This window comes from Gadus chalcogrammus, chromosome 15 (genome assembly GCF_026213295.1).
Source record: "Gadus chalcogrammus isolate NIFS_2021 chromosome 15, NIFS_Gcha_1.0, whole genome shotgun sequence".
NCBI classification, from domain to species: domain Eukaryota; kingdom Metazoa; phylum Chordata; class Actinopteri; order Gadiformes; family Gadidae; genus Gadus; species Gadus chalcogrammus.
Window position 1 is genome coordinate 8609328 of NC_079426.1, and position 24149 is coordinate 8633476.

The following is a 24149-nucleotide window of genomic DNA, read 5'->3' on the forward strand; positions in this document are numbered from 1 at the left end:
TATGGAACAAACCTCATTATAACATAAAAACCTACATAGAGATCTACATATGGAACATGCCTCATTATTTCCATTAACATGCTTAAGGTCATATATAACATGTTTCCATTAACATGCTTAAGTTAAGGTCATATATAACATGTAACATTAGCATGCTAAAGGTCTATGTTCTCCTTCAGGAGGAGGTTGGAGGAGGTGGAGCGGGAGCACGAGAGGAGGAGGGAGGAGGAGGAGAGGCTGCACAAGGAGGTCAGGGCCAAGCACGTCCCCTACCGTTGACAGAGATGCTCCCCTCGCTCCCCACATGTGAACACCGGCACTAAAAAACACTTTTCTGCTGATCATTTCCCATGATGCATTGCCACCCAAAGCACACTTTAGTGTGATGACACGTGTGGGCTTCGTCATGTGACCCGCACGCCGACACAACTCGGGCACATGCATTTACATTTAGGGCCTTTAGCATACGGTTTTATCCAAAGCGACTTACGATAAATACATTTGTCAGAAGAAAGAGAAACAACAATATATCTCTGTCGGTACAGCAAGGATGTTCACAGAAACTGTGCCAAGCACTAATAATCACTAGGTTAACCCGTTCCCCGTATACAATACAGATATATAGGGTAAGATGCTACACAATGCTGACTACTATTTTTAAGTGCCAGGACGTACAACATACAATAAGGGCAGAAGAGGGGGTAACGGGGGCGGGGCAGAGTCTAGGTGAACCCTGAACTAGTGAGTCCGGGTCTTTTGCAGAAGCCGACCTAGGGACTCATCTCCTCAATGAAGTGCTACATAGAGTTCACTATATGGGGATTAGGGAGAGAGGGGGCAAGCGAACCAATCAGAACACAGCCCTTGTTCTGGAGAGGCGGGGCTACAGAAGTTGAGTGTTCCTTCCTGCGGTCCAGAACGTGCGGTCCCGGGAGGAGGTGCTGGCGCTGAGCGGGAGGAACCTGCAGCTGAGCGGCGAGAACGCCGAGCTCAGCTCCCGTCTCCGCGGAGACCAGGAGGCGCTGCGGTTGCTACGGGAACGGCTGGAGAAGGTGACCAAGGAGCACCAGGAGGGGGCTGCCAAGGTGAGCTTCCAGTCGCCTCTTCTGATTGGTTTAATTCAGGGACAGGAGATGTCATCCGGCAGCGGGGGCTTTAATCCAATCGGAATCAGTTGATGTCCGAAATCTGATGGTTAAATCTGTAATCTGATGAACTGTGGTCAAGGCAGTTAAAAAAAACAGTGTGTGTCTGTGTGTGACAGGTCAGGGAGCTGGAGGAGAAGGAGGTGCAAAAGGAGAGGGAGAGGCTGCAGCTCCTCTCCTCCTGGAAACACGAACGAGAGCTCCTGGAGAGGGAGCTGACCTCCGCCAAGGAAAAGGTAGCTTCTCCTCCTCGTAGCTCCTCCTCCCCGTAGCTCCTCCTCCACGTAGCTTCTCCTCAAAGCTCCCCCTCCTCCTCGTAGCAGAGTGTAGTGGTCCTGTGTAATGTTTTGCTTCTGGGTCTAGGCGGAGCGGGCGGAGGTCTTGGAGGAGGATCTGGTCTCTCTGAGGCTCAAACAGCAGTGGGTGGAGCAGGACAAGACCCGGCTGCTGGAGGAGACGGAACACAGGACCACACAGGTAGGTACCCAATCGGGTCCCCCCGTCACCCCATAACGCTACCCTCTGGTCCCCCCGTTACCCCATAACGCTACCCTCTGGTCCCCCCGTTACCCCATAACGCTACCCTCTGGTCCCCCCGTTACCCCATAACGCTACCCTCTGGTCCCCCCGTTACCCCATAACGCTACCCTCTGGTCCCCCCGTTACCCCATAACGCTACCCTCTGGTCCCCCCGTTACCCCATAACGCTACCCTCTGGTCCCCCCGTGACCCCATAACGTTGCACTGTAAGGTAACACTCTGGTCCGTTACACTGTAAGGTAACACTCTGGTCCCCACGTTACACCGTAAGGTAACACTCTGGTCCCCCCGTTACACTGTAAGGTAACACTCTGGTCCCCCCGTTACACCGTAAGGTAACACTCTGGTCCGTTACACTGTAAGGTAACACTCTGGTCCCCCCGTTACACTGTAAGGTAACACTCTGGTCCCCACGTTACACAGTAAGGTAACACTCTGGTCCCCACGTTACACAGTAAGGTAACACTCTGGTCCGTTACAGCTGGAGGCCCTGCAGGCGGAGGTGTGCTCTGTGGATGGGGAGGTGGAGCTGCTGCGCTCTCAGCTCCAGTCGGTCACTCTGGAGAGGAACGGACAAGCTGAGGAAGTAGCCAGCCAGCACAGAAAGCTACAGGACGTGCAGCAGAAGGTGTGTCTGGGAGAGTGTTGTCAGGGCTCTGTGTCGTTGTTTCTAGCAGGTCGTCATGGCGATGTGGCCCATTGTAGCGGCTTCACAGCAGCTCGAACAAAAGTCAAGCCCTCTCTGCATCCCTGTTTAGCTGCTTAGACTAGCTCTTAGCCTAGCACTTAGCCTAGCTCTTCTAACTCCTACAATAGTCAGTAGTGGTAGTAATAGGGGTGTGTGTGTGTGTGTGTGTGTGTGTGTGTGTGTGCAGATGGAGGAGCTGCAGGAGGTCCAGCGGATCAATGAGGAGCACCAGGAGCTGACCATTAGCGCTATGCAGGAGGAGATCAGAACTCTGCGCCACCACAACCAGGACCTCCTCCAAAGAGTAGGGAGACCACTGCTACTCGCTTCCCCCAGCCACTTCTCCCTGTAGCCCCGCCCCCAACAGTCCCTGGAGCTCCACCCCTAACAGTCCCTGTAGCACCGCCTCCAACAGTCCCTGTAGCTCCGCCTTCAATAGTCCCTGTAGCTCCGCCTCCAACAGTCCCTGTAGCTCCGCCTCCAACGGTCCCTGTAGCTCCACCTCCAACAGTCCCTGGAGCTCCACCCCCAACAGTCCCTGTAGCACCGCCTCCAACAGTCCCTGGAGCTCCACCCCAAACAGTCCCTGTAGCACCGCCTCCAATGGTCCCTGGAGCTCCACCCCAACAGTCCCTGTAGCTCCACCTCCAACAGTCCCTGGAGCTCCACCCCAACAGTCCCTGGAGCTCCACCCCCAACAGTCCCTGTAGCTCCACCTCCAACAGTCCCTGGAGCTCCACCCCAATAGTCCCTGGAGCTCCACCCCAACAGTCCCTGGAGCACCGCCTCCAACGGTCCCTGTAGCCCCTCCCTCCAACAGTCCCTGTAGCCCCGCCCCCAACAGTCGCTGTTGCCCCGCCCCGAACAGTCACTTTAGCCCCGCCCCGAACAGTTCCTGTAGCTCCCCCCCAAAAGTCCCTATAGCCCCGCCCCCAAAAAGTCACTGTAGCCCTGCCCCCTAACAGTCCCTGTAGCCCCGCCCCCCCAAAGTCACTGTAGCCCTGCCCCCTAACAGTCCCTGTGTCCCCCCAGGTGTCGTTGGTCCAGAACCAGGAGGAGGAGGTCCAGAGGCTGAACCAGGACTGCCAGACCCTCCGGTCCCGTCACACCCAGCTGGAGTCAGCCAGGACCATGGCTGAAGACCAGGTAGCGGCCAGCACTACACCGCTGTCTGAAGCTGACCTGTGTGTCTGTCTGAAGCTGACCTGTGTGTCTGTCTGAAGCTGACCTGTGTGTCTGTGTAAAGCTGACCTGTGTGTCTGTGTGAAGCTGACCTGTGTGTCTGTCTGAAGCTGACCTGTGTGTCTGAAGCTGACCTGTGTGTCTGTGTGAAGCTGACCTGTGTGTCTGTGTGAAGCTGACCTGTGTGTCTGTCTGAAGCTGACCTGTGTGTCTGAAGCTGACCTGTGTGTCTGTCTGAAGCTGACCTGTGTGTCTGTGTGAAGCTGACCTGTGTGTCTGTGTGAAGCTGACCTGTGTGTCTGTCTGAAGCTGACCTGTGTGTCTGAAGCTGTCCTGTGTGTCTGTCTGAAGCTGACCTGTGTGTCTGTGTGAAGCTGACCTGTGTGTCTGTGTGAAGCTGACCTGTGTGTCTGTGTGAAGCTGACCTGTGTGTCTGTGTGAAGCTGACCTGTGTGTCTGTGTGAAGCTGACCTGTGTGTCTGTCTGAAGCTGACCTGTGTGTCTGAAGCTGACCTGTGTGTCTGTCTGAAGCTGACCTGTGTGTCTGTGTGAAGCTGACCTGTGTGTCTGTGTGAAGCTGACCTGTGTGTCTGTCTGAAGCTGACCTGTGTGTCTGTCTGAAGCTGACCTGTGTGTCTGTGTGAAGCTGACCTGTGTGTCTGTGTGCCAGGCGGTGAGGTCTGACACCAGCAGGGCCGTGCTACAGGCTAAGGTGTCCCAGCAGCTGCAGGAGGTGAGGCAGGAGGTGGAAGGGTCGTCCAGGCAGCAGCTGCACCTCCTCCAGGTGCGTCTGGAGGAGCAGATAAGGAGGAGTCAGGGGCTGGAAGAGGAGCTCCGGACCCAGGCCCTGCAGGCCAGCAGCCAGCTGCACATGCACCAGGTAGCCCTGGCTGTAGCAGCAAGCCGTCTGCAGAATGCTCGCTAAAGCACGCTAGCTGTAGTGTGCTAGCAGTATCATGCTATCGCTAGCACGCTAGCTGCAGCATCCTCGGTGTAGTACAATAGCTTCGGCATCTATGCTAGCTGCATGATAGCGTCAGTGGCATTAGCAGTAGCACAGTTTTTCAGTGTGTGTGTGTGTGTGTGTGTGTGTGTGTGCGTGTAGGAGCAGCAGCAGCAGCAGCTGGCTGAGGTTCAGGAGCGGCTGCAGCAGACAGAGACGAAGGTGAAGAGCCTCCGTCTGCTGCTGCAGGACAAGAGCCAGCAGCTCACGGAGCAGGTACTCACCCTCTCAACCTCTTACTCACTCACAGAGCAGGTACTCACCCTCTCACTCACAGAGCAGGTACTCACCCTCTCACTCACTCACAGAGCAGAGCAGGCACTCACCTACTCGCTCACAGATTAGATACTCACCCTCTCACCTACTCACTCACAGAGCAGGTACTCACCTTCTCACTCAGAGCAGGTACTCACCTTCTCACTCACTCACTAACAGAGCAGGTACTCACCCTCATTCACTCATATAGACAGACAGGCTGGTAAAGCAGTGTGTGTGTGTGTGTCTCCAGGTGGGCTCCAGCCTCCAGTCCTCCCAGCTGCTCCAGTCCCTCTACCTGGAGAACTCCCAGCTGGTGAAGGCCCTCCAGGTGACCGAGAGCCGGCAGAAGAACGCAGAGAAGAGGAGCGGCGTGCTGGAGGACAAGGTCTCGGCCCTCAACAGCCTCATCAGGGACATGGTCCGCATGAGCCTGGCCACCTAGCCCCTCCTCCACCCCTCCCCGGCCAGCGGGAGGGGGTTGGTGCGGTGGAGCAGATGTTCTGGTGCTCCAAAAACTCTGATCCATGACACGCGCGGTACTGCAGGACTGGTGGTTTCTATCAATAAAGGTTTATTTTCTAAAGCGTGTTTTGGTGGCGATCAGGACCTCTGGACCGCTGCAGCTGTACCCTCTGGGGGCTGGGGCCTCGGACCAGGGAGGGGGCTGGGGCTGGGGCTCTGACCAGGGAAGGGTGCTGGGTCCTGCTCCACCCCTAGGTCTGGTTCAGGTCTAGCCATAGGGCTCCACACTCTCACATGGTCTGGTCCCGAGACCCAGGAACCCCCTGAATGCTCCCCCCAGACCCAGGAGCCTGAGTGCCCCCCCCCCCAGACCAAGAAGCCTGCGTGGCCCCGGCTCATTAATAACCATTGTGAAGGGAAACGTTGTGTTGTATGAGGTTGCTCTAATGTTCTAGATCAATCCACCATATGTTGTGATGTTCTAGACCAAAGCTTTGTTATATGATGTATTGCTAGACCGTTGCAGGATTATCTTTGCATTCAAACCAGTGTTTCTTAAACCCTGGACCAGGACCCAAAGTGGTCCAGGATCCAGATGGAGGTCTGGTCCAGGCCGGACCAGAGAAGCCCACATGCAGAGTCTCGCGCAGAAACAACTTTATTTAGTACAACTCAAACCAAAACAGTATTTACAGGTGAAGTTTTGATACATTTTGTCCCCAATGCACTGCTGTCCAGGTGGACGTAACTTATGTACATGTTGAAGTATTAGTACAGGATGTGGGTCCCAATCCCAAGGTTGAAGTGGACACAATCATGACCCATGAGCCGTGTTTCAACCTGCAGCAATAAACCCCACAACCCTGACCCTAACTCCTTTGGTCTTGTCGTCATATGAAGAGGACGTGGGTGGAGGTGGGTGGAGGTGGGTGGAGGTGTGTTCAGGTGGAGGGTGAGCTGTAAACCAACATCTGGGAAAAGGGCAGCGATGTGTCTTGCGGTGTTGGAGCCAGGCATACATGGAGGCTTTTACAAAGCAGGCCTCCCTGTGGTGGTCATGGTAACGCCGTCAAGGCTCATGACATCACGTGCTCCAAGACCCCCTGGCGAATCAGCTGCTCGCATTTCCACCTGGGCAGGAAGTGCTGCAGGAAGAGAAGGATCAGAAACTTGTTTTCATGATGTGGGAATGTGTGTGTACCTGGTCCTCACCATGGTGATGCGAGTCTGATGGTTGCCGTGGTAATGTGTGAGTCTGATGGTTGCTGTGGTGATGCGAGTGTCTTCGGGTCGCCGTGGTGATGCGAGTCTGATGGTTGCTGTTGTGATGTGTGAGTGTTGCCATGGTGATGCGAGTGTCTTGGAATTTCAGTGATGATGAGTCTGATTGGTTTCCAAGGAGATATGAGTGAGGGTTGCCGTGGTTATGTGTGACTGATTGTTGCCATGGTGATGGGAGTATACCTGGCTGTTCTTCTTCAGAAGGATGATGGTTCCGTCGTCGATCTCAAACTCCCCATGGTCCTTCAGACACCTGACCTGCAAAACACACATCACCATGACGACCAATGAGACACCACGGTAACCACTGCTGCCTCACAATAATATAACGTGAAACCAGGTCCCTACTAGCGGACTCTTAGGGGTATGGTACCTCTAGGGTCTCTTAGGGGTATGGTACCTCTAGAGACTGTAGGAACAGGGACTCACTAGGGGACATTAGGGGTCCCTTACCTCTATCTAGAGGCTTTGGGTCTAAGGGATCTCCTACCTCTATGTAGAGGCTCTTTGGGGGCTTCATGTCCTGGGTGATGTCAAGCCCCTCCTCGCCTCCCACGGACCTCATGAAGTTGGCCAGAGACTTCTTGTACTGGTTGAACCACTGCAGCTGCTCAGAACACACACACACACACACACACACGTAAGTGTGGGTGGAGGGGTCCAGGATGTCAGCCATGTTGGAGACCCTGATAGGGGCGGGTCCTCACCTCCTCAGAACACATGTGGAAGCGGATGTTGGGCGGGAGAACGCTGCCGTACTCCCAGCGCAGCGCGCGGATCCTCAGCAGCCGGTCGTACCTGAGGAAAGCTTTGGGTTGGATACATTCTATATAAAATACGACAAAGGTGGTGTAACTCCCAGGTGTAACACTATGGCTCCCAGGTGTAACACTATGACGCCCAGGTTTAACACCGTTACTCCCAGGTGTAGCACACTGACTCCCAGGTGTAACACTGACTCACAGGTAGGCACTGAGGCAGCGTTGGTTCCTCAGCAGGCAGCAGTGTCTCAGCTTGATTGAGGGGATGAGGTCCGTCCGGCCCGCCCCTTTGGCCTCGTTGCTTTGGTAGGAAGACAATCACGTTACTGCAAATCACACACCATGAGGAAAACTTTTTCTCTATATCTATACGTACTCTATAACAGTTCATATTTATCTATTACATAGATATAAACATATCTACAACAGGTTATAAACACGTCTTCTCTAGAACATAGAAATAGACATAAACATCTCTATGTAACAAAAATATAAAGACATCTCTATAACATAGCTAGATATACATAGATATAAACTATCTAGAACATTGATATAAAGTAGAACATAGATATAAACATAGCTCTATAACATATACATAATAAAGACATCTCTAGAACATAGATAAAAACTAGAACATAGACAAACTATCTAGAACGTAGACGTAAAGACATCTATCATAAACTATCTAACAAAGATATAAACTACCTAGAGAACATAGATATAAACAGATAGATTGAACAAGACTCACACGTCGCTCTGGTTCTGTTCGTACAGAGCTTTCATCTCCTCCAGAACCTGTCGAATCCCGTCCTCCTAAACACAACATCCACACGTCAACCAGCTAGTTAACCATGTTAACTAGATGGTAACTACTAGTACTGTCACTCATATTAAACACTATATTCACAGTAACCAGCAAGTTAACATTGACTAGTTACTAGTAGGCTACTGTCACTCAATAACCAGCTACTTAACCATGTTAATTCGACTAGGTAGTTAACAAGGTTACTGTGACTCACGTTAAAGGCGGGAAGCTGTCCATCGCTCATGCGCTGTAGTTCCCTGATCAACTCGATCGATTTCTCACAGAACATATCGATCAGCACTCTGAGAGGTTAGAGGACTATTTGGAGGACTCGGACCTCTGAGAGGTTATAGGACCTCTGAGGGGTTAGAGTACTAGTTAGAGGACTCGGACCTCTGAGAGTTTAAAGGACTAGTTAGACGTACTAGGACTAGAACCTGACTGCTACTCGACTGATCACCGCGGACAACCGGTTCACTTTACGCGGCAAACCATGAACTCCGCCTTGTTGTCGTCACGTGACCGGATACGACGGGAGGCCGGGAGGATCTGAAGGCGCTTCAGCTTCTCCGGATCCCTTAAGACGAGCTGTCAGATTTATTAACTTTGTGAAGCTCGGGACGAAAAACCGAAGGTGGAAAGGACCGTGTTGTACGTATTTTACATTATTATTATTATTATTATTATTATTAATTATTAAAGTGTTAAATGTTTCGTCGCTTTCCCCCTGTGTGCCAGATGAGCTTCCGGTCTGCTCGAGGCACAAAGCAGCTCCCAGCTTTATGCATTCTGAATCAAGTATATGTAGTTAGTGGGTAATATTGGGTAGATAGTAGTTCATAGTTGTTAGTAGTTAGCGCAGTTTCAGCGCAGACCCCCTCCATCCCCCCACTGCTTCCCTCCTCTGATTGGCGGAGACCGGGAGCCAACCGGAGCCTATGTTTCGGTCAGCTGGTCTCTGCAGATAACAGACTTCTCCAACAATGTGGAGAAAGTGCAGAACGCCAGCCGCTCGTCCGGTGTAAACAGCGGCTCCTCACGGCGGGTGACGGGCCCTTTACCTGGACCAGGACACCGGGAGACCGGGAGACCAGCCCTCCTCTCACATCCACTCTGGTCGTTTCAGTGATGCGAAAGCGGACCAGCTCCCTGACCGCCGAGCATGACAGCGTCCCCCCCGCCGCCCCGGAGGATAGCGACCCGGCTGTGAAGCGCTGCCCCCCGCAGGGAAAGGCGGGACACGGCGCGCCGCAGGGCACCGACCCGGAAAAGAGGATGGCCAAGTCGTTCAAGAGGTGAGACCTTGCGGACCCTAGGAGACACTGCGAGATGTGGGTCACTACCGACATTGGGAGAGAGCTACCGAGACCCCCTGTCAGGCTGACCTATATGACCGTTAGACCTGAACCGGAAGGTTTGATGTTATGGTAGAGATGCAACTAGATGCTATCATCTATTAGTCTGTTATTAACTATTACTCTATTATAATGATGTTGAGTTTCTGTAACTACAGTATAACTTCCCGAGCTCCTAGTCTGTTGACACTCGGTCCTCCGGATGGCTCCAGTCTCTTTCGATCTCTGGTTGGACAATAGGAGCTCGCTATGGTTTCTGATCTCCCCAGCTTTACTTAGTGCTGTGTGTGTGTGTGTGTGTGTGTGTGTGTGTGTGTGTGTGTGTGTGTGTGTGTGTGTGTGTGTGTGTGTGTGTGTGTGTGTGTGTGTGTGTGTGTGTGTGTGTGTGTGTGTGTGTGTGTGTGTGTGAAAAAGACAGACAGATATGAGGTTAAAGGTCAAGGCTCTGATGACGAGCATTTCAGTGAATCTGTCTATTCACTGGGTTGGGGTTTGATTCTCTGGGGCAACAGATAAGGTGGAGACTCTAGGGGTTAATGTTATGGTCAAATACAGTGGATGTGTTATAGGGGTTATTGTGTTATAGGGGCTAATGTTGTCGGAGGGGTTAGGATTGTGTTCAAGGGGTTTGTTGTTTGTTCTAGAGGTTAGTGTTGTGTTCTAGGGGTTAGAGTTTTGTTCTAGGGTTAGTGTTGTGTTCTAGGGGTTAGTGTTGTTGTAGGGGTTAGTGTTGTGTTCAAGGGTTAGTGTTGTTTTAGGGGTTAGTGTTGTGTTGTGTTCAAGGTTATAGCCCAGTGTTGTTGTAGGTGTTAGTGTTGTGTTCTAGGGGTTAGTGTTGTGTTCTAGGGGCTAGTGTTGTTGTAGGGGTTAGTGTTGTGTTCTAGGGGTTAGTGTTGCTGTAGTGGTTAGTGTTGTCTTGTTGGGGGGGCTAGTGTGGTTGTAGGGGTTAATGTTGTGTTGTTGTAGGGGTTAGTGTTGACATCCCCATGTCCAGGGGGTCAGACAGGAGACTGCTGTAGGACATGTGGAGACATGCAGTCCATCTCCTCTGATTAGATTGTGTTATCATCTCTTTTTGTTTGTGTTTCTTCACCACGTATGAGGCATCCACATGTGTGTCCATGGTTCACCTCCTGAAGTCTTAACGGAGCCTTGGAGAACCCAACAGGCCATAGGGCCCTGCGGCCGCCGGCCTACCTGCAGGTGGACCACAGAGTGCTGCTCCTCCTCTCAGGTGTTTGAAATCCAACCCACACGTGTCCCAGGCTATTCTGTTCCCGCCCGGCCGTGTGCCTTACACACCGCACAGGCTCCTACTGCAGCCCAGTAGGGCTGTACGGCCTCCCGACGTATAGCGCAGGGTATAGGCCAGGGTATAGCCCAGGTTATAGACCAGGGTATAGCCCAGGTTATAGACCAGATTATAGACCAGGTTATAGACCAGGTTATAGCCCAGGTTATAGATCAGGTTAAAGACCAGGGTTATAGATCAGGTTAAAGACCAGGGTTATAGAGCTGTGTACTACCTAGATCAGGGCTATAGGGGTCTGGACCAGGGCTATAGGGGTCTGGACCAGGGGTATAGGGGTCTGGACCAGGGCTATAGGGGTCTGGACCAGGGGTATAAGGGTCTGGACCAGGGGTATAGGGGTCTGGACCAGGGGTATAGGGGGGCAGGCTCCTGGCTGGTCTCCAGCTGTCTCAACCCTGCAGTGTCCTCCGGCTCCGTCAGGGGCCTCCTGCCTAGGGCCAGTCCTGCTGCTGACCAGTCCAGTCCTGCTGCTGACCAGTCCAGACCTGCTGCTGGCCAGTCCTGGGTAGTTCAAAGAGGGATGCTCTTTTACTTTGAAGGAGCCAACTGGAATAGTTTGGGCCTTTTACTTTGAAGGAGCCACCTGGGTTTTGAGGTTGGCAGTGGAAGTGAAACTGAAGTGAGCCAATAGAGAAGTAAACAGGAAGTGAAGCAACAACATCACACAGTTAACTCTGGTCTCACAGCGATGTGGTTGAGGTGTCTCTGTTCTGTATGTCGCCCCCGCTGACGTGACAGAGCGCTGCTGTTCCTCTGGCTCTCCACAGAGCGCTGCTGTTCCTCTGGCTCTCTACAGAGCGATGCTGTTCCTCTGGCTCTCCACAGAGCGCTGCTGTTCCTCTGGCTCTCCACAGAGCGCTGCTGTTCCTGCTCACCACCTTCAGTCGCTCCCTTCAGACGCTCCCTTCAGACGCTCCCTTCAGACGCTCCCTTGCTCCCTTCAGACGCTCCCTTCAGGCGCTCCCTTGAGGCGCTCCCTTGAGGCGCTCCCTTGAGGCGCTCCCTTGCTCCCTTCAGACGCTCCCTTCAGGCGCTCCCTTGCTCCCTTCAGACGCTCCCTTCAGAAGCCTCCTGCTCTCTGGGTTCTCATCATTTCTTGCCTTGTCATCCCATCCACATGGTCATCATGTGGCAGTAATGCCAGGACTATACAGTATGCTTAGTATGCTTATAGCGTGTACATTTCTCATGATAAGCACACTGCTATACGCATCTCGATAGTTAGCATTGTGTTACCATGTCACTTTGACTATGCCCTAAGCAGTGGCGTGGGTTGGCTCTCAGGTCGGTTTCTGACAGTCAACATGTCTTAGTGGGGGGGGGGGGGGGGGTGACAGGAAGAGCGTGGCTTGGCGTCATCAGGAGAGAGGAGAACTGGGCCCTCAATGAGGAAGTGGTTCTGCTGAACAAGGGACGGCAATGCTGAGTGTCTTAAAATACCTCCCATGTCTTTCTGTCTAGCTCTGACCGTCTCTCTCTCTTTGTCTATACCTCTGTCTCTCTCCTTCTGTCTGTCTCTCAGTGTCTATACCGCTGTCTCTCTCTATCTGCCTGTGTCTCTCTCTGTCGGCCTCTACCTCTGTCTCTCTCCACCTGGTCGTCAGTGAGATGTGAGACTGAGGGATGTTGAGTAGAGTTTTGACTGGAGGCTAGCCACCAGATTAGCAACCCTGCTCTAATCTGGTCGCTGGGCTAATAAAAGTACAGGTGATGCCCAGCTAATCCTCTGCTAATTATAGCATCATGCTGCTGTGCTAACTCCTAACCTGGTCTCCATGTAATGCTAATGCTAAGGCTAGGCTAAGCTACGATACTGCCATGAGGCATGAAAACTATCCAGTAATAATAATCAGCGTAATTTATACTGTAGTTTGCTGAAAGATCTTTTAAACTTTTTCGCTGCCCCAGATTTGGAAAAAGGCGAATGTTGGTTACCATAGAAACAGAATCTTTCCTCCACTGATCTTTATGGCCGGTGGACGTGACTTTGGCCTGTGATGTGACCTCTGATACCCTCCTGTTGTGTGGAGTCATCGTTATGGATTAGGGTGTTCGCTCTCTCCCTCTCCCTCTTTGTCTCGCTCTCTCGCACTCGCGCCCTCTCGCAGTACATTATTTATCCAGTTGATAGCTCTGCTCTCCCAGCAGAGTGTGTGTGTGTGTGTGTGTGTGTGTGTGTGTGTGTGTGTGTGTGTGTGTGTGTGTGTGTGTGTGTGTGTGTGTGTGTGTGTGTGTGTGTGTGTGTGTGTGTGTGTGTGTGTGTGTTTCATTATTAAAGGGAAAGTGAGTGTAATCATTTCCTCTGTTGACCTGACTTGTATTTCTTAAGCCTAGCTCACATCCATTAGCATAGCATAGCACACATCCATTATCCTTGCTTATGTCTCGTTCATTAGCTTAGCCTATCTCTCATCCATTAGCCTAGCTCTCAATCATAAGCCTAGTCTATCTGTCATCCATTAGCCTATCTCTCATCCATTAGCCTAGTCTATCAGTCATCCATTTGCCTGGCTTAACTCTTGTTCATTCGCCTAGCTTAGCTCTCATTCCTGTGTGTGTGTTCCAGGCTAGGTTTGGCAGGCAAAGTGAAGAGGATTCTGATGTGGATTCTTCTGGTGTACTTCTGTATCCCTGTCCTGGTGAAGCTCTGCCCCTCCATCCAGGCCAAACTAGTATTCCTCAACTTCGGTGAGTCTTTCTGTCTGTCTCTACCTGTTGGCCTGTCTGTCTCTACCTGTCTGTCTCACTGTCTCTACCTGTTGGTCTGTATGTCTCTACCTGTCTGTCTCACTGTCTCTACTTGTTGGTCTGTATGTCTCTACCCGTTGGTCTGTCTCTTTCTACCTGTCTGTCTGTCTCTACCTGTTGTCCTGTCTGACTCTACCTGTCTGTCTCACTGTCGGTTACCTGTTGGTCTGTCTTTAGCCCTGTTATAGTGTGTGTGTGTGTGTGTGTGTGTGTGTGTGTGTGTGTGTGTGTGTGTGTGTGTGTGTGTGTGTGTGTGTGGTGTGTGTGTGTGTGTGTGTGTGTGTGTGTGTGTGTGTGTGTGTTTGCAGTGAGGCTGCCATACTTCATAGACCTGAAGAGACCATCAGACCATGGTCTGAACCACACAGTCAACTACTACCTGGAGCCAGAGAGCGGCTTCAAGATAGGAGTCTGGTAAACACTACACACTCACTATACACACACTACTCAATATATACAAACACACTACACACTATCTTCCCACTGTATACACATCCTAGACACATTGGCCTTGCGTCACGTGTGTGTGTTGTGTGTTTAAGGCACACGGTGCCCGCCCAGATGTGGGCGGAGGCTCAGGGTAAAGACAGAGACTGGTACGATGCTGCGCTGCTCTCACCTCACCCTGTCATCCTCTATCTCCATGGCAACGCAGGGACCAGGTACACACACACACACACACACACACACACCACACACACACACACACACACACACACACACACACACACACACACACACACACACACACACACACACACACACACACACACACACACACACCACTGCACCTGCTGGTGGTCACATGACTGTTATATGAAACCTGTCAGATCAGCACTTTAGCTCACTGGAGGCATTGGTGGTTGTGTTACTGAAAGTACTAAAATCACTTTTCAAATGATTTTAAAGATGTATTTGTATGTGTATCTGATCTTGAGATCTGGAATCTGACTCATTATTCTCTGCAGGGGGGGTGACCACAGAGTACAGCTGTACAAGGTACACACACGCACACACACGCGCATGTGTATGCATTTATTTATATAGATATATATATATATATATATAGATATATATCTATGCATATATTTAAGCAATAGATCACGCCAGGCTGTGGTATAATGAGCACATGCCACTGACTGAAGTGATCTATTGCTTTTATACAACGGTTACTATTATGGCGAAACGAAAGTCATAGACACACTACATTTAAAAAGAAACCAAGAAAGTCAAAATAGCCGTTTAATTATAGAATACAAAAAAGTAGTCCCTCCTGGCTGCCGCTATGCATCGACGGTCGCTATGCAACACACTTTAGCGTCCCTCCGAGAGAAGGCTCCGATAGAGCGGTTCGCCGGCAATTTATCCTATGGAGCAGTTCACTCGCCGTGTGCCTAAGCTTTCGTTAGTCTCTCCATCGCCTTGCTCACTCCCGGAGTAACAACATTTACACGCTCTCCATCATCCAACATATGTTTTACTTTGTAACTGTTTCTACTTCCAGGCGCAGAGTGATATGCAAACTTTCACAAAATGATCGGGCGTCATAGCAGTTATGTATACGCTCATTATACAACAGTTGGGAACCAATCAGATCGCTGGATTTAGGTCCCCCGTTGTATAAATATATATATATGCACACTCGGGGTAAAGCGCGGTTGGGGGTTAAATTCCATGGAAATTATGAATGAATGTTTATTTTCTCTCTGTCTCAGGTGCTCAGTTCATTTGGCTACCATGTGGTCACATTTGACTACCGAGGTACGCACACACCCACACAGCAGACCTATTGTTCATGTATATTTAGGAACGTTATATGCATGGGAAGGCAGTACTTGTGGTAGGAGAGTCTAAATATGTTTTACGTACATTATATTTATTATGTATTCTGTATGTAATAATAGATATACTGTATGTGTGTACATATTATAATATGTATTATGTACATTGTATGTATATTGTATTTATTCTGAACGTATTATAATGTGTGTACTACTATTATGTATATATATATTTAGTATACTTCTTGGATTCTAATGTGTACTCTGTGTATACAGGTGTATTCTAATGTGTACTCTCTGTGTATACCGATGTGTACTGTGTGTATTCTGTCCCCAGGCTGGGGGGACTCCGACGGCAGCCCCTCCGAGGGGGGCATGACCGCCGACTCTCTGTTCATGTACCACCGGCTCAAACGCGCCGTCGCCAACAAGCCCCTCTACGTCTGGGGCCACTCGCTGGGGACCGGGTACTCACTCACTCACTCACTCACTCACTACCAGTCAGTCAGTCAGTCACTGTCAGTCAGTCAGCCGGTCAGTCAGTCAGTCACTCACTACCAGTCAGTCAGTCAGTCAGTTACTACCAGTCAGTCAGTCACTCACTACCAGTCAGTCAGTCAGTCAGTCAGTCAGTCACTACCAGTCAGTCAGTCACTCACTACCAGTCAGTCAGTCAGTCACTGTCAGTCAGTCAGCCGGTCAGTCAGTCAGTCACTCACTACCAGTCAGTCAGTCACTACCAGTCAGTCAGTCAGTCACTACCAGTCAGTCACTACCAGTCAGTCAGTCAGTCAGTCAGTCACTACCAGTCAGTCAGTCAGTCAGTCAGCCACTACCAGTCAGTCAGTCACTCACTACCAGTCAGTCACTACCAGTCAGTCAGTCAGTCACTACCAGTCAGTCACTACCAGTCAGTCAGTCAGTCAGTCAGTCACTACCAGTCAGTCAGTCAGTCAGTCAGCCACTACCAGTCAGTCAGTCACTCACTACCAGTCACTCACTACCAGTCAGTCAGTCAGTCAGTCAGTAACTCACTACCAGTCAGTCAGTCAGTCATGTGTGCACCTTTGTGTGTTTCAGAGTGGCCACCAACCTGGTGAGAAGACTCAGTGACACAGGTATGATGAATGGGTCACTGGGAGCAGTGGTGTGGAATTCTAACTGGTGGCGTGTGTACTGGTAGCTGTGTGTAACAGTGTGTACCTACTGCTGTGTGTATTAGTCATTGTGTTTTAGTGTGTCATGGCAGTTGTGTGTTGCAGGAAGTCCTCCAGACGCTCTGGTCCTGGAGTCCCCGTTCACCAACATCAGAGAGGAAGCTAGAAGCCACCCCTTCTCTATGGTACACTATGCCTCACTCTCTCACTACCTCCCCCTCTCACTCTCTCACTACCTCACCCTCTCCATCTCTCACTCACTACCTCACCCTCTCACTCACTCACTACCTCACCCTCTCACTCACTCACTACCTCCACCCTCTCCACCTCACTCTCACTACCTCACCCTCTCCATCTCTCACTCACTACCTCACCCTCTCTCTGCTGGTTACCTGTCTCTCTCTCTCTCCAGGTCTACCGGTACCTACCTGGCTTCGATTGGTTCTTCTTAGACGCCATCTCCGCCAACGACATCCGCTTCGCCAGCGATGAGAAGTAAAACACACACACACACACACACACACACACACACACACACACACACACACACAACACACACACACACACACACACACACACACACACACACACACACACACACACACACACACACCTCTCTGTGGTCCCAGTGGGATCCTCTCGGTGGTCCCAGTGGGTTCCCCAGTGGATCCCCTGGTTCCAGCAGGCTCTCTGTCTCCGCAGTGTGAACCACATCTCGTGTCCGGTGCTGATCCTTCATGCTGAGGACGACAGCGTGGTTCCCTTCCACCTGGGGAGGAAGGTGAGGCTCGACACCTCCCCCTGTCTCCCCCTGCCTGTCTCTCCTCCACCTCTCTGCTCCACCTGTCTCTCCTCCACCTCATGCTTATCTAATGTATGGCAGCGTATGAGTCTATGGGGTAAAGGGTCCTGAGCTCTGGTCCTGGGGTATGGTCCTGAAGGTCCTGGGCTCTGGTCCTGAGGTCTGGTCCTGGGGTCTGGTCCTGAGCTCTGGTCCTGAGCTCTGGTCCTGAGCCCTGGTCCTGAGGTCTGGTCCTGAGGTCTGGTCCTGGGCTCTGGTCCTGGGCTCTGGTCCTGGGCTCTGGTCCTGGGCTCTGGTCCTGGGGTCTGGTCCTGGGCTCTGGTCCTGGGCTCTGGTCCTGGGCTCTGGTCCTGAGCTCTGGTCTGTGGTTTCTCAGCTGTACGCGGCGGCGGCTCGCTCCAAGAGTCTGAGCGGCCACAAGGTGCAGTTCATCCCGTTCCAAGCCTCGCTGGGCTACAAGCACAAGTTCATCTACAGGAGCCCCGAGCTGCCCCACATCCTCAGGTACTAGCACCCAGCTAGCACCCAGCTAGCACCTAACTAAAACCCTGCTAACTAAATACATTACCATGCTAACACAATTCTAGTCAAATACATGATGATGCTAACACAATGCTAGTGAAACACATTTCCATGCTAAGACAATGCTAGTGAAACACATTGCCATGCTAACACAATGCTAGTGAATCACATTTCCGTGCTAACACAATGCTAGTGAAACAAATTGCCATGCTAACACAATGCTAGTGAAACACATTGCCATGATAAACAATGGTAGCGAAAAACATTGCCATGCTAACACAATGCTAGTGAAACACATTGCCATGATAACACAATGCTAGTGAAACACATTTCCATGCTAACACAATGCTACTGAAACACATTGCCATGCTAACATAATGCTATTGAAACACATTGCCATGCTAACACAATGCTACTGTAACACATTGCCACGCTAACACAAGGCTAGGACTCACCAACCCTCCCTCTTGTGTTTCAGTGACTTCTTTGGAGCCTTGCATCCAAACACACAATGAGGACCTCCGCAGCCTGGAACACACACACACACGTACACACACGCACACACTTAAGCACACATGCACACACTCAATCACACACCAACACACTTAAACACACATTCACACCAGATCTTTGTGGGTGTGTGTCTCTGAAAGGACGACAGAATGTTAATACCGGAATTTAGAATTCCCACACACATGCACACATGCACATGCACACACACCTACACCCAAAAAGGAAGTGACTCTAATGTTGATGGTTGCCATGGAAGCACGGTGCACACGATTGGTCAGACCTTTGAAGACGAGCCTTCCATCCCGTGTGCCTCCTGCTCTCTGATTGGTTTGTTTTGAGTGACACACCTAATTCTGATTTAGCGTTTGACTGAAATGTTCTAAGGTATTGATCATCAATGTATGAGAGTACCTTGTGTTGTATTTTAGAAAGCTTTATTGTTCCGTATCGGGAACAATCAGGGAACCATTTTAAACGTTTCATCACTCAGCCCCGCCATGTAGTGACATCACGTCTGAGGATCACTAACCCCCATCGTGTAGTGACATCACGTCTGAGGATCATGAACCCCCATCATGTAGTGACATCGCGTCTGAGGATCACTAACCCCCATCATGTAGTGACATCACGTCTGAGGATCATGAACCCCCATCATGTAGTGACATCACGTCTGAGGATCACTAACCCCCATCGTGTAGTGACATCACGTCTGAGGATCATGAACCCCCATCGTGTAGTGACATAACGTCTGAGGATCACTAACCCCCATCGTGTAGTGACATCACGTCTGAGGATCACTAACTCCCATTGTGTAGTGACATCACGTCTGAGGATCATGAACCCCCATCTTGTAGTGACATCACGTCTGAGGATCACTAACCCCCGTCATGTAGTGACATCACGTCTGAGGATCACTAACCCCCGTCATGTAGTGACATCACGTCTGAGGATCACTAACCCCCATCATGTAGTGACATCACATCCGAGGATCACTAACCCCTGTCATGTAGTGACATCAGGTCTGAGGATCACTAACCCCCGTCATATAGTCTGGGGGTCTAGAGGGTCTTGCTGGTCCCAACAGAACCAGTATGAAGAGTGGACTCAGACCATCTCAATATGAAGCCAGTGTTATCGCTCTCCCATGATTGGTTGGTGGGTTTGTGAGGCGACCAATCAGTACCGTACCTTTTTGATTATTCCGCTTTTAGGTTTAGAAGACCAATCACGAGCATTGCTGTAGAGCTGGACATTTGCATATCTAAATGAGGTGTGGTAGTTGTTGAGACTGAGAAGCAGATAAAAACTGGACTGGATCTGGTGTGTAACTGGAATGAAGATCTGGTTTAGGATCATTAGGAGATGGGGTCCAGGTCCTGGTCAGAACCGGATCCAGTCCTTAGACCTCTGGATACCATGGACAGGAGAGATTGTGTTTGTCCTATCAGATCAGTCGACCTCTGGAAGCCTCATTTAGGTCAGTTATTGAAATGAAATAAAGTGTAAAGGCTCTGATGTCATCATGGCCTGCAAATTATTTATTAAAAGTATGTATATTCACAAAAGCTGAACCATCAGAATAACATGACAACGTATCAAAGGTTAATATTTCATGTGTGGTTGTTAATGCTGCATAGGTCAATCGATCTAAAAATACAATTAAAATGTAAATTATTCCAACTAAATATTATAACAATGAAAAACTTTTTGATAAACAAACAGTTCCATAGTAGTTTGACACCTTTTGACACTTCTAGAAAACACAACACATCCCTGAATACCAGAGTTTCAAAGATCATGTACCTCTACATGATTATATCTAGATGATTATATCTAAATGCTTAGCTTTAGATGATTAGATCTAGATGTTTAGGCTCCAGATGTTTAGCTCCAGATGTTTAGCTCTAGATGTTCAGTTCTTCATGTTTAGCTCTAGATGATAATATCTACATGTTTTGGTAAAGTTAAAGTAACATGTTGGCTGGTCATGGTTATAAACACAGATCATCAATAATGTAAAATACTACCTAACAATTTATATCACATGTAAGAACAATATAAAAAACGCAAAACACACACAGGACACACCTAACAATATGTTACATGTAAAAACAAGCAGGAAATCCCTTCGTTACCACGGAAACCACATGTTTACGTACTTCTACCTCACAGTTCAGAACACATCTACAGTTTTGGTGTGACCTCATCACCATGGAGACGGCCGGTCCGGTCCGGTCTCAGAGGAACATCTCCTTGTTGATCCACATGAGGGTGCACGTGTCGCTGGGTTTGCACTCGTACTCGATGCTGCTGAAGCTGTTGCCCCACTGGCAGTGGTCCCTCTTGCTGTAGTTGTAGAACTTGACCTGCCACACCGTCTCCAGGCTGCCAACCTCGGAGAACTGAGCACAGGTTAGAACCTGGGTTAGGGTAAACTGATATATAAACTGGTTCACACACTGGTTTACATGGTTGTTTATAAACTGGTCTACACGCTGGGTTCTGAACTGGTTTCCAAAGTGGTTTGACACTGGGTTCTGAACTGGTTTCCTCACCTGGATGATGATCTGGACGGGCTGGCGCTCTCCGCTCTTGGTACGGGTCACGCCTTCCGTGTCGTACTGGCCGCTGTAGACCCCGGCCTGGGGGTCTTTGGACTGCTGCTCCAGGGGGAAGCTGGTCCCGCCCACGCTCATGGACCTGGACCGGAAGACGCTTGTTATCGTTAGGACTTACGGCTCCTGTCAGTGGGGCGCGACGCCTTTAGTAGTAATACGGTGTTATTTATGATTAGGAACTCGTTACTTTGTGTTAAAGAGCCATTGAACCCCCAACCACTATAGTTTTGTGTAAACAAGGATAATTTGTCTGATCGGACTTCATACGCAACGTTGTCTGTCACCATGGAGGTAACCAGTGGCATCAGGCTGTTTCATTCGGGGCTAAAGCACCAGATATTATTTAATTAGCCCTGAATGTAAAATTTTTTTTTTTTTGCTTGCTTTACACTAGAAACAAACATGGGGATTTCAGGGGCATCTCAAAATAAAGTAGCCTAGTCCTTCTAGATAGTCCTTCTGGTAAGAGAATAAACTGTTTAAAAACAAACATAACCAGACTGTCTACCACCTCAAGTGGAATAACCTATCCTATCCCCAGTCATATATATATATAGGCTATATATATATATATATATAATAACTTGAATGGAACTTTAGATGTCTGGAGATAAGCAGCACAGCAGTAACATAGCTATTTAGAGCTATAATAAACTGCGTAGTTTGTGCATTTTGGTAACGCATTATGAAAAAATGTGTATGCGCAATAAAGCATACAAAAGAAATGCCACGCCCTACGCACGTATTTTCCCTTTCCCTGCCCAGGATATTTCAAAAACCTAGAGACGCCCCTGGAGATAACACGCCCCCCACATCCCTGAGCGTGTTCTTTAAAATCACAATGTTTAATTCATCAGGGGGGCTTAAGCCCCGCCTCCCAAAACCCCGTCATTTTGTGTTGAAAAAGATTTATGGAAAATATATATTTTTCGATATAATCCATATTATCTTCCATATACCATATTATAGTGTGATTGCATTAGTCTAGCAGCAAAGTGTTGATTCATATAAACTGCATTTCATGACCTTAATGTCTGGGGAGATCAGTCCGGACCAAAGCATTGGACGTCAACGCAGTGATTGACAGCCTCGCTGCAGTGATTGACGGTCTCGCTGCGGCGATCGACAGCCTCACTGCGGTGATTGACAGCCTCGCTGCGGTGATTGATATTCACTGCAGCGAGGCTGTCATTCTGACAGATCACTGCGGTGATTGACAGCCTCTGCCGAGATTGACAGCCTAACTGCGGTGATCGACAGCCTCGCTGCGGTGATTGACAGCCTCGCTGCAGATCTCCACCAGAGGCGGACCGTTCTGGTGTCATTGTTGTAAAACGCAACATTAGTAACGAGCATTTAAACCCTGAGCCCATCAGCGCGGGACTAGCGAGGGTCGGTCCGATCCTATCGTTTGTTATGTTTGTATTAGCCCCCCCCCACCCCACTCCCACCCGGGACTCACCTTGCCTCCACGGCTCCTGGTCTCACGACCACCTCGACCCGGTACTTGGAGCCGGTCAGCAGCTTGATGGTCCGGGTCTGGCCGAACCGCGCGCCGTCCGATTTGAAGAACACGGGGCTGTGATTGGGCAGCATCTTCAGGGACACGCCCACCTTCACCAGCTGGGGGACGGACGACATGCTGTGTCACACGGTCCGCGGCTCGGTACCCCCCTCAGGTCCGCAGGTCCAGACCGTCTAGTCGGGGACGGAGGATCCGACGGCGAAGAGAGACCAAGGAGTCCTTGAGGCGATCCGTAATCCCGGGGGATAATCCTCAATCCCCGTCACACACACACACACACACACACACACACACACACACACACACACACACACACACACACACACACACACACACACACACACACACACACACACACACACACACACACACACACCGAAGATCCGAGGACCGGTTCTGTTTTTTTTTTGGGGGGGGGTCTCGGGCTATCCCCCGGTCCTCCACAAGAGGACCCCCTCGTACTAGTGATCCCCCGGTCCAACACCAGAGGCCCCCCTCGGACTAGTGGTCCCCCAGTCCACCACCAGAGGCCCCCCTCAGACTCTAAATCCGTCGCGCTTAAAGGGCGGTCTCTGGTGGAGGACCGGGGTACTACACCACGGTGTATTATGAATAAACTACATTGAAGTATAATTAATAAAAACAATAGTGCCCCACGTGCGTCATTCTGCGTGTAAATAACAGCGACGGTCCGCGAGCCGCTGACGTTCGAGGACGACAGAGTTAATCTGAAATGAGCCTACTGTAAACACAGAGTTCTCTCTACCACTTTATCTCTCTCTCTCTACTTCGGGGTCTCGTGTCAACACCACAGAGAGAGAGAGAGAGAGAGAGAGAGAGAGAGAGAGAGAGAGAGAGAGAGAGAGAGAGAGAGAGAGAGGAGAGAGAGAGAGAGAGAGAGAGAGAGAGAGAGAGAGAGAGAGAGAGAGAGAGAGAGAGAGAGAGAGAGAGAGAGAGAGAGAGAGAGAGAGAGAGAGAGAGAGAGAGAGAGAGAGAGAGAGAGAGAGAGGAGAGAGAGAGAGAGAGAGAGCTCCTCCCGGTATCCTCTCCTTCATAACCCGACTCTTCCCGTGTCTGTTGCAGACGGCCTAGCGGACGCGGCTATGATTGTATTAATTATGAAAATTAGTTATGAATGAGGAATTATTCATGACCCCTCGTAAGGAGTGAACACAGCAGCACGTGCACCGGCTTCACGTGTCTCCCGCTCCACTGGTCCGGTTCCGCTCCATGAGAAGTCCCCCCGGGGTCCCAGTGCTGCCAACGCGATGCCCCGCCACCACACCGGAGAGGACCCGGTCCGACCAGGGCTCTGGTCCCCCGGCCCCCGGTCCGGCCCCCCGGGGCGCCCAGCGCGCGGCCCCGGGCTGAGGGACGTGGAGGGAGGACGGCAGGAGGGGAACATACCGGTTTGCCTCGTGGACGGGCTGCTCTCCCCCGGCGGGACCGGGGGCACCGAGGCCCAGAAGCAGGGCGCGCGGCTTAGCCTGCTGGGGAAGCCGCTGACCTACAGCGCGCAGAGCAACCGGAGGACCGCGCGCTATCGGCGGCTGCAGAACTACCTGTACAACGTGCTTGAGCGGCCGCGCGGCTGGGCCTTCGTGTACCACGCCTTCGTGTGAGTATCCGCGCGCAGAGCGCCTCCGACTCCGGTCCGCGCTCCAACTCACCTGAAGCCCTCAGCCAATCAG

General features: G+C 50.7%; 5 protein-coding genes across 6 annotated transcripts in view; 3 read left to right on the forward strand and 2 right to left on the reverse strand.

The window, feature by feature from the left end:
• ninl (ninein-like) overlaps positions 1 to 6159 on the forward strand; it is a 23432-nt gene extending 17273 nt beyond the window's left edge. Inside the window, exons 20-29 of the mRNA XM_056609294.1 lie at positions 180 to 249; positions 918 to 1085; positions 1265 to 1381; positions 1509 to 1622; positions 2167 to 2313; positions 2561 to 2677; positions 3406 to 3519; positions 4226 to 4435; positions 4661 to 4774; positions 5067 to 6159. Of these exons, the coding sequence (XP_056465269.1) occupies positions 180 to 249; positions 918 to 1085; positions 1265 to 1381; positions 1509 to 1622; positions 2167 to 2313; positions 2561 to 2677; positions 3406 to 3519; positions 4226 to 4435; positions 4661 to 4774; positions 5067 to 5258 (1363 nt within the window). The 3' untranslated portion in view covers positions 5259 to 6159. The remainder of the gene's footprint in view (positions 1 to 179; positions 250 to 917; positions 1086 to 1264; positions 1382 to 1508; positions 1623 to 2166; positions 2314 to 2560; positions 2678 to 3405; positions 3520 to 4225; positions 4436 to 4660; positions 4775 to 5066) is intronic.
• Positions 5896 to 8662, reverse strand: gins1 (GINS complex subunit 1 (Psf1 homolog)). Its single transcript, XM_056609297.1, has 7 exons — positions 8340 to 8662; positions 8069 to 8133; positions 7523 to 7621; positions 7267 to 7357; positions 7050 to 7166; positions 6743 to 6817; positions 5896 to 6423 (listed from the first exon to the last, which is right to left on the reverse strand). The coding sequence occupies exons 1-7, from the start codon at positions 8412 to 8414 to the stop codon at positions 6355 to 6357; spliced, it is 591 nt and encodes a 196-aa protein (XP_056465272.1). The 5' UTR covers positions 8415 to 8662; the 3' UTR covers positions 5896 to 6354.
• On the forward strand, positions 8652 to 21490 carry LOC130404514 (lysophosphatidylserine lipase ABHD12-like). Of its 2 annotated transcripts, XM_056609296.1 has the most exons (14): positions 8652 to 8776; positions 9252 to 9420; positions 13359 to 13480; positions 13849 to 13954; positions 14083 to 14202; positions 14509 to 14539; positions 15256 to 15301; positions 15659 to 15788; positions 16402 to 16439; positions 16584 to 16663; positions 16891 to 16973; positions 17181 to 17259; positions 17657 to 17784; positions 18281 to 21490. In XM_056609296.1, the coding sequence occupies exons 2-14, from the start codon at positions 9254 to 9256 to the stop codon at positions 18315 to 18317; spliced, it is 1167 nt and encodes a 388-aa protein (XP_056465271.1). In that variant the 5' UTR covers positions 8652 to 8776; positions 9252 to 9253; the 3' UTR covers positions 18318 to 21490. The 2 variants fall into 2 exon arrangements, with proteins under 2 accessions (XP_056465271.1, XP_056465270.1); XM_056609295.1 differs by lacking the exon at positions 8652 to 8776 and having other exon boundaries at positions 9076 to 9420.
• Positions 19532 to 22574, reverse strand: LOC130404516 (CB1 cannabinoid receptor-interacting protein 1-like). Its single transcript, XM_056609299.1, has 3 exons — positions 22396 to 22574; positions 20871 to 21015; positions 19532 to 20717 (listed from the first exon to the last, which is right to left on the reverse strand). The coding sequence occupies exons 1-3, from the start codon at positions 22572 to 22574 to the stop codon at positions 20553 to 20555; spliced, it is 489 nt and encodes a 162-aa protein (XP_056465274.1). The 3' UTR covers positions 19532 to 20552.
• A 957-nt stretch (positions 22575 to 23531) lies between these two features.
• The window catches only part of LOC130404975 (potassium voltage-gated channel subfamily KQT member 5-like), a 21915-nt gene continuing 21297 nt past the window's right edge, over positions 23532 to 24149 (forward strand). The window contains exon 1 of the mRNA XM_056609929.1: positions 23532 to 24076. Coding sequence (XP_056465904.1) covers positions 23727 to 24076 — 350 coding nt within the window. The 5' untranslated portion in view covers positions 23532 to 23726. The remainder of the gene's footprint in view (positions 24077 to 24149) is intronic.

Bases quoted from the DNA above. Each gene is read 5' to 3' on its own strand.
- gins1 (XM_056609297.1), bottom strand. From the start codon at position 8,414: ATGTTCTGTGAGAAATCGATCGAGTTGATCAGGGAACTACAGCGCATG. The intron at 8,134-8,339 runs GTGAGTCACAGT...TGTTGTGTTTAG, and splicing joins GACAGCTTCCCGCCTTTAAC to GAGGACGGGATTCGACAGGT. The intron at 6,818-7,049 runs GTAGGAGATCCC...TGTGTTTTGCAG, and splicing joins CAAAGAGCCTCTACATAGAG to GTCAGGTGTCTGAAGGACCA.
- LOC130404514 (XM_056609296.1), top strand. From the start codon at position 9,254: ATGCGAAAGCGGACCAGCTCCCTGACCGCCGAGCATGACAGCGTCCCC. The intron at 13,481-13,848 runs GTGAGTCTTTCT...GTGTGTTTGCAG, and splicing joins ACTAGTATTCCTCAACTTCG to TGAGGCTGCCATACTTCATA. The intron at 14,203-14,508 runs GTACACACACAC...TATTCTCTGCAG, and splicing joins CATGGCAACGCAGGGACCAG to GGGGGGTGACCACAGAGTAC.
- LOC130404516 (XM_056609299.1), bottom strand. From the start codon at position 22,574: ATGTCGTCCGTCCCCCAGCTGGTGAAGGTGGGCGTGTCCCTGAAGATG. The intron at 21,016-22,395 runs GTGAGTCCCGGG...CTTCCGGTCCAG, and splicing joins CCAGGAGCCGTGGAGGCAAG to GTCCATGAGCGTGGGCGGGA. The intron at 20,718-20,870 runs GTGAGGAAACCA...ACCTGTGCTCAG, and splicing joins CCGTCCAGATCATCATCCAG to TTCTCCGAGGTTGGCAGCCT.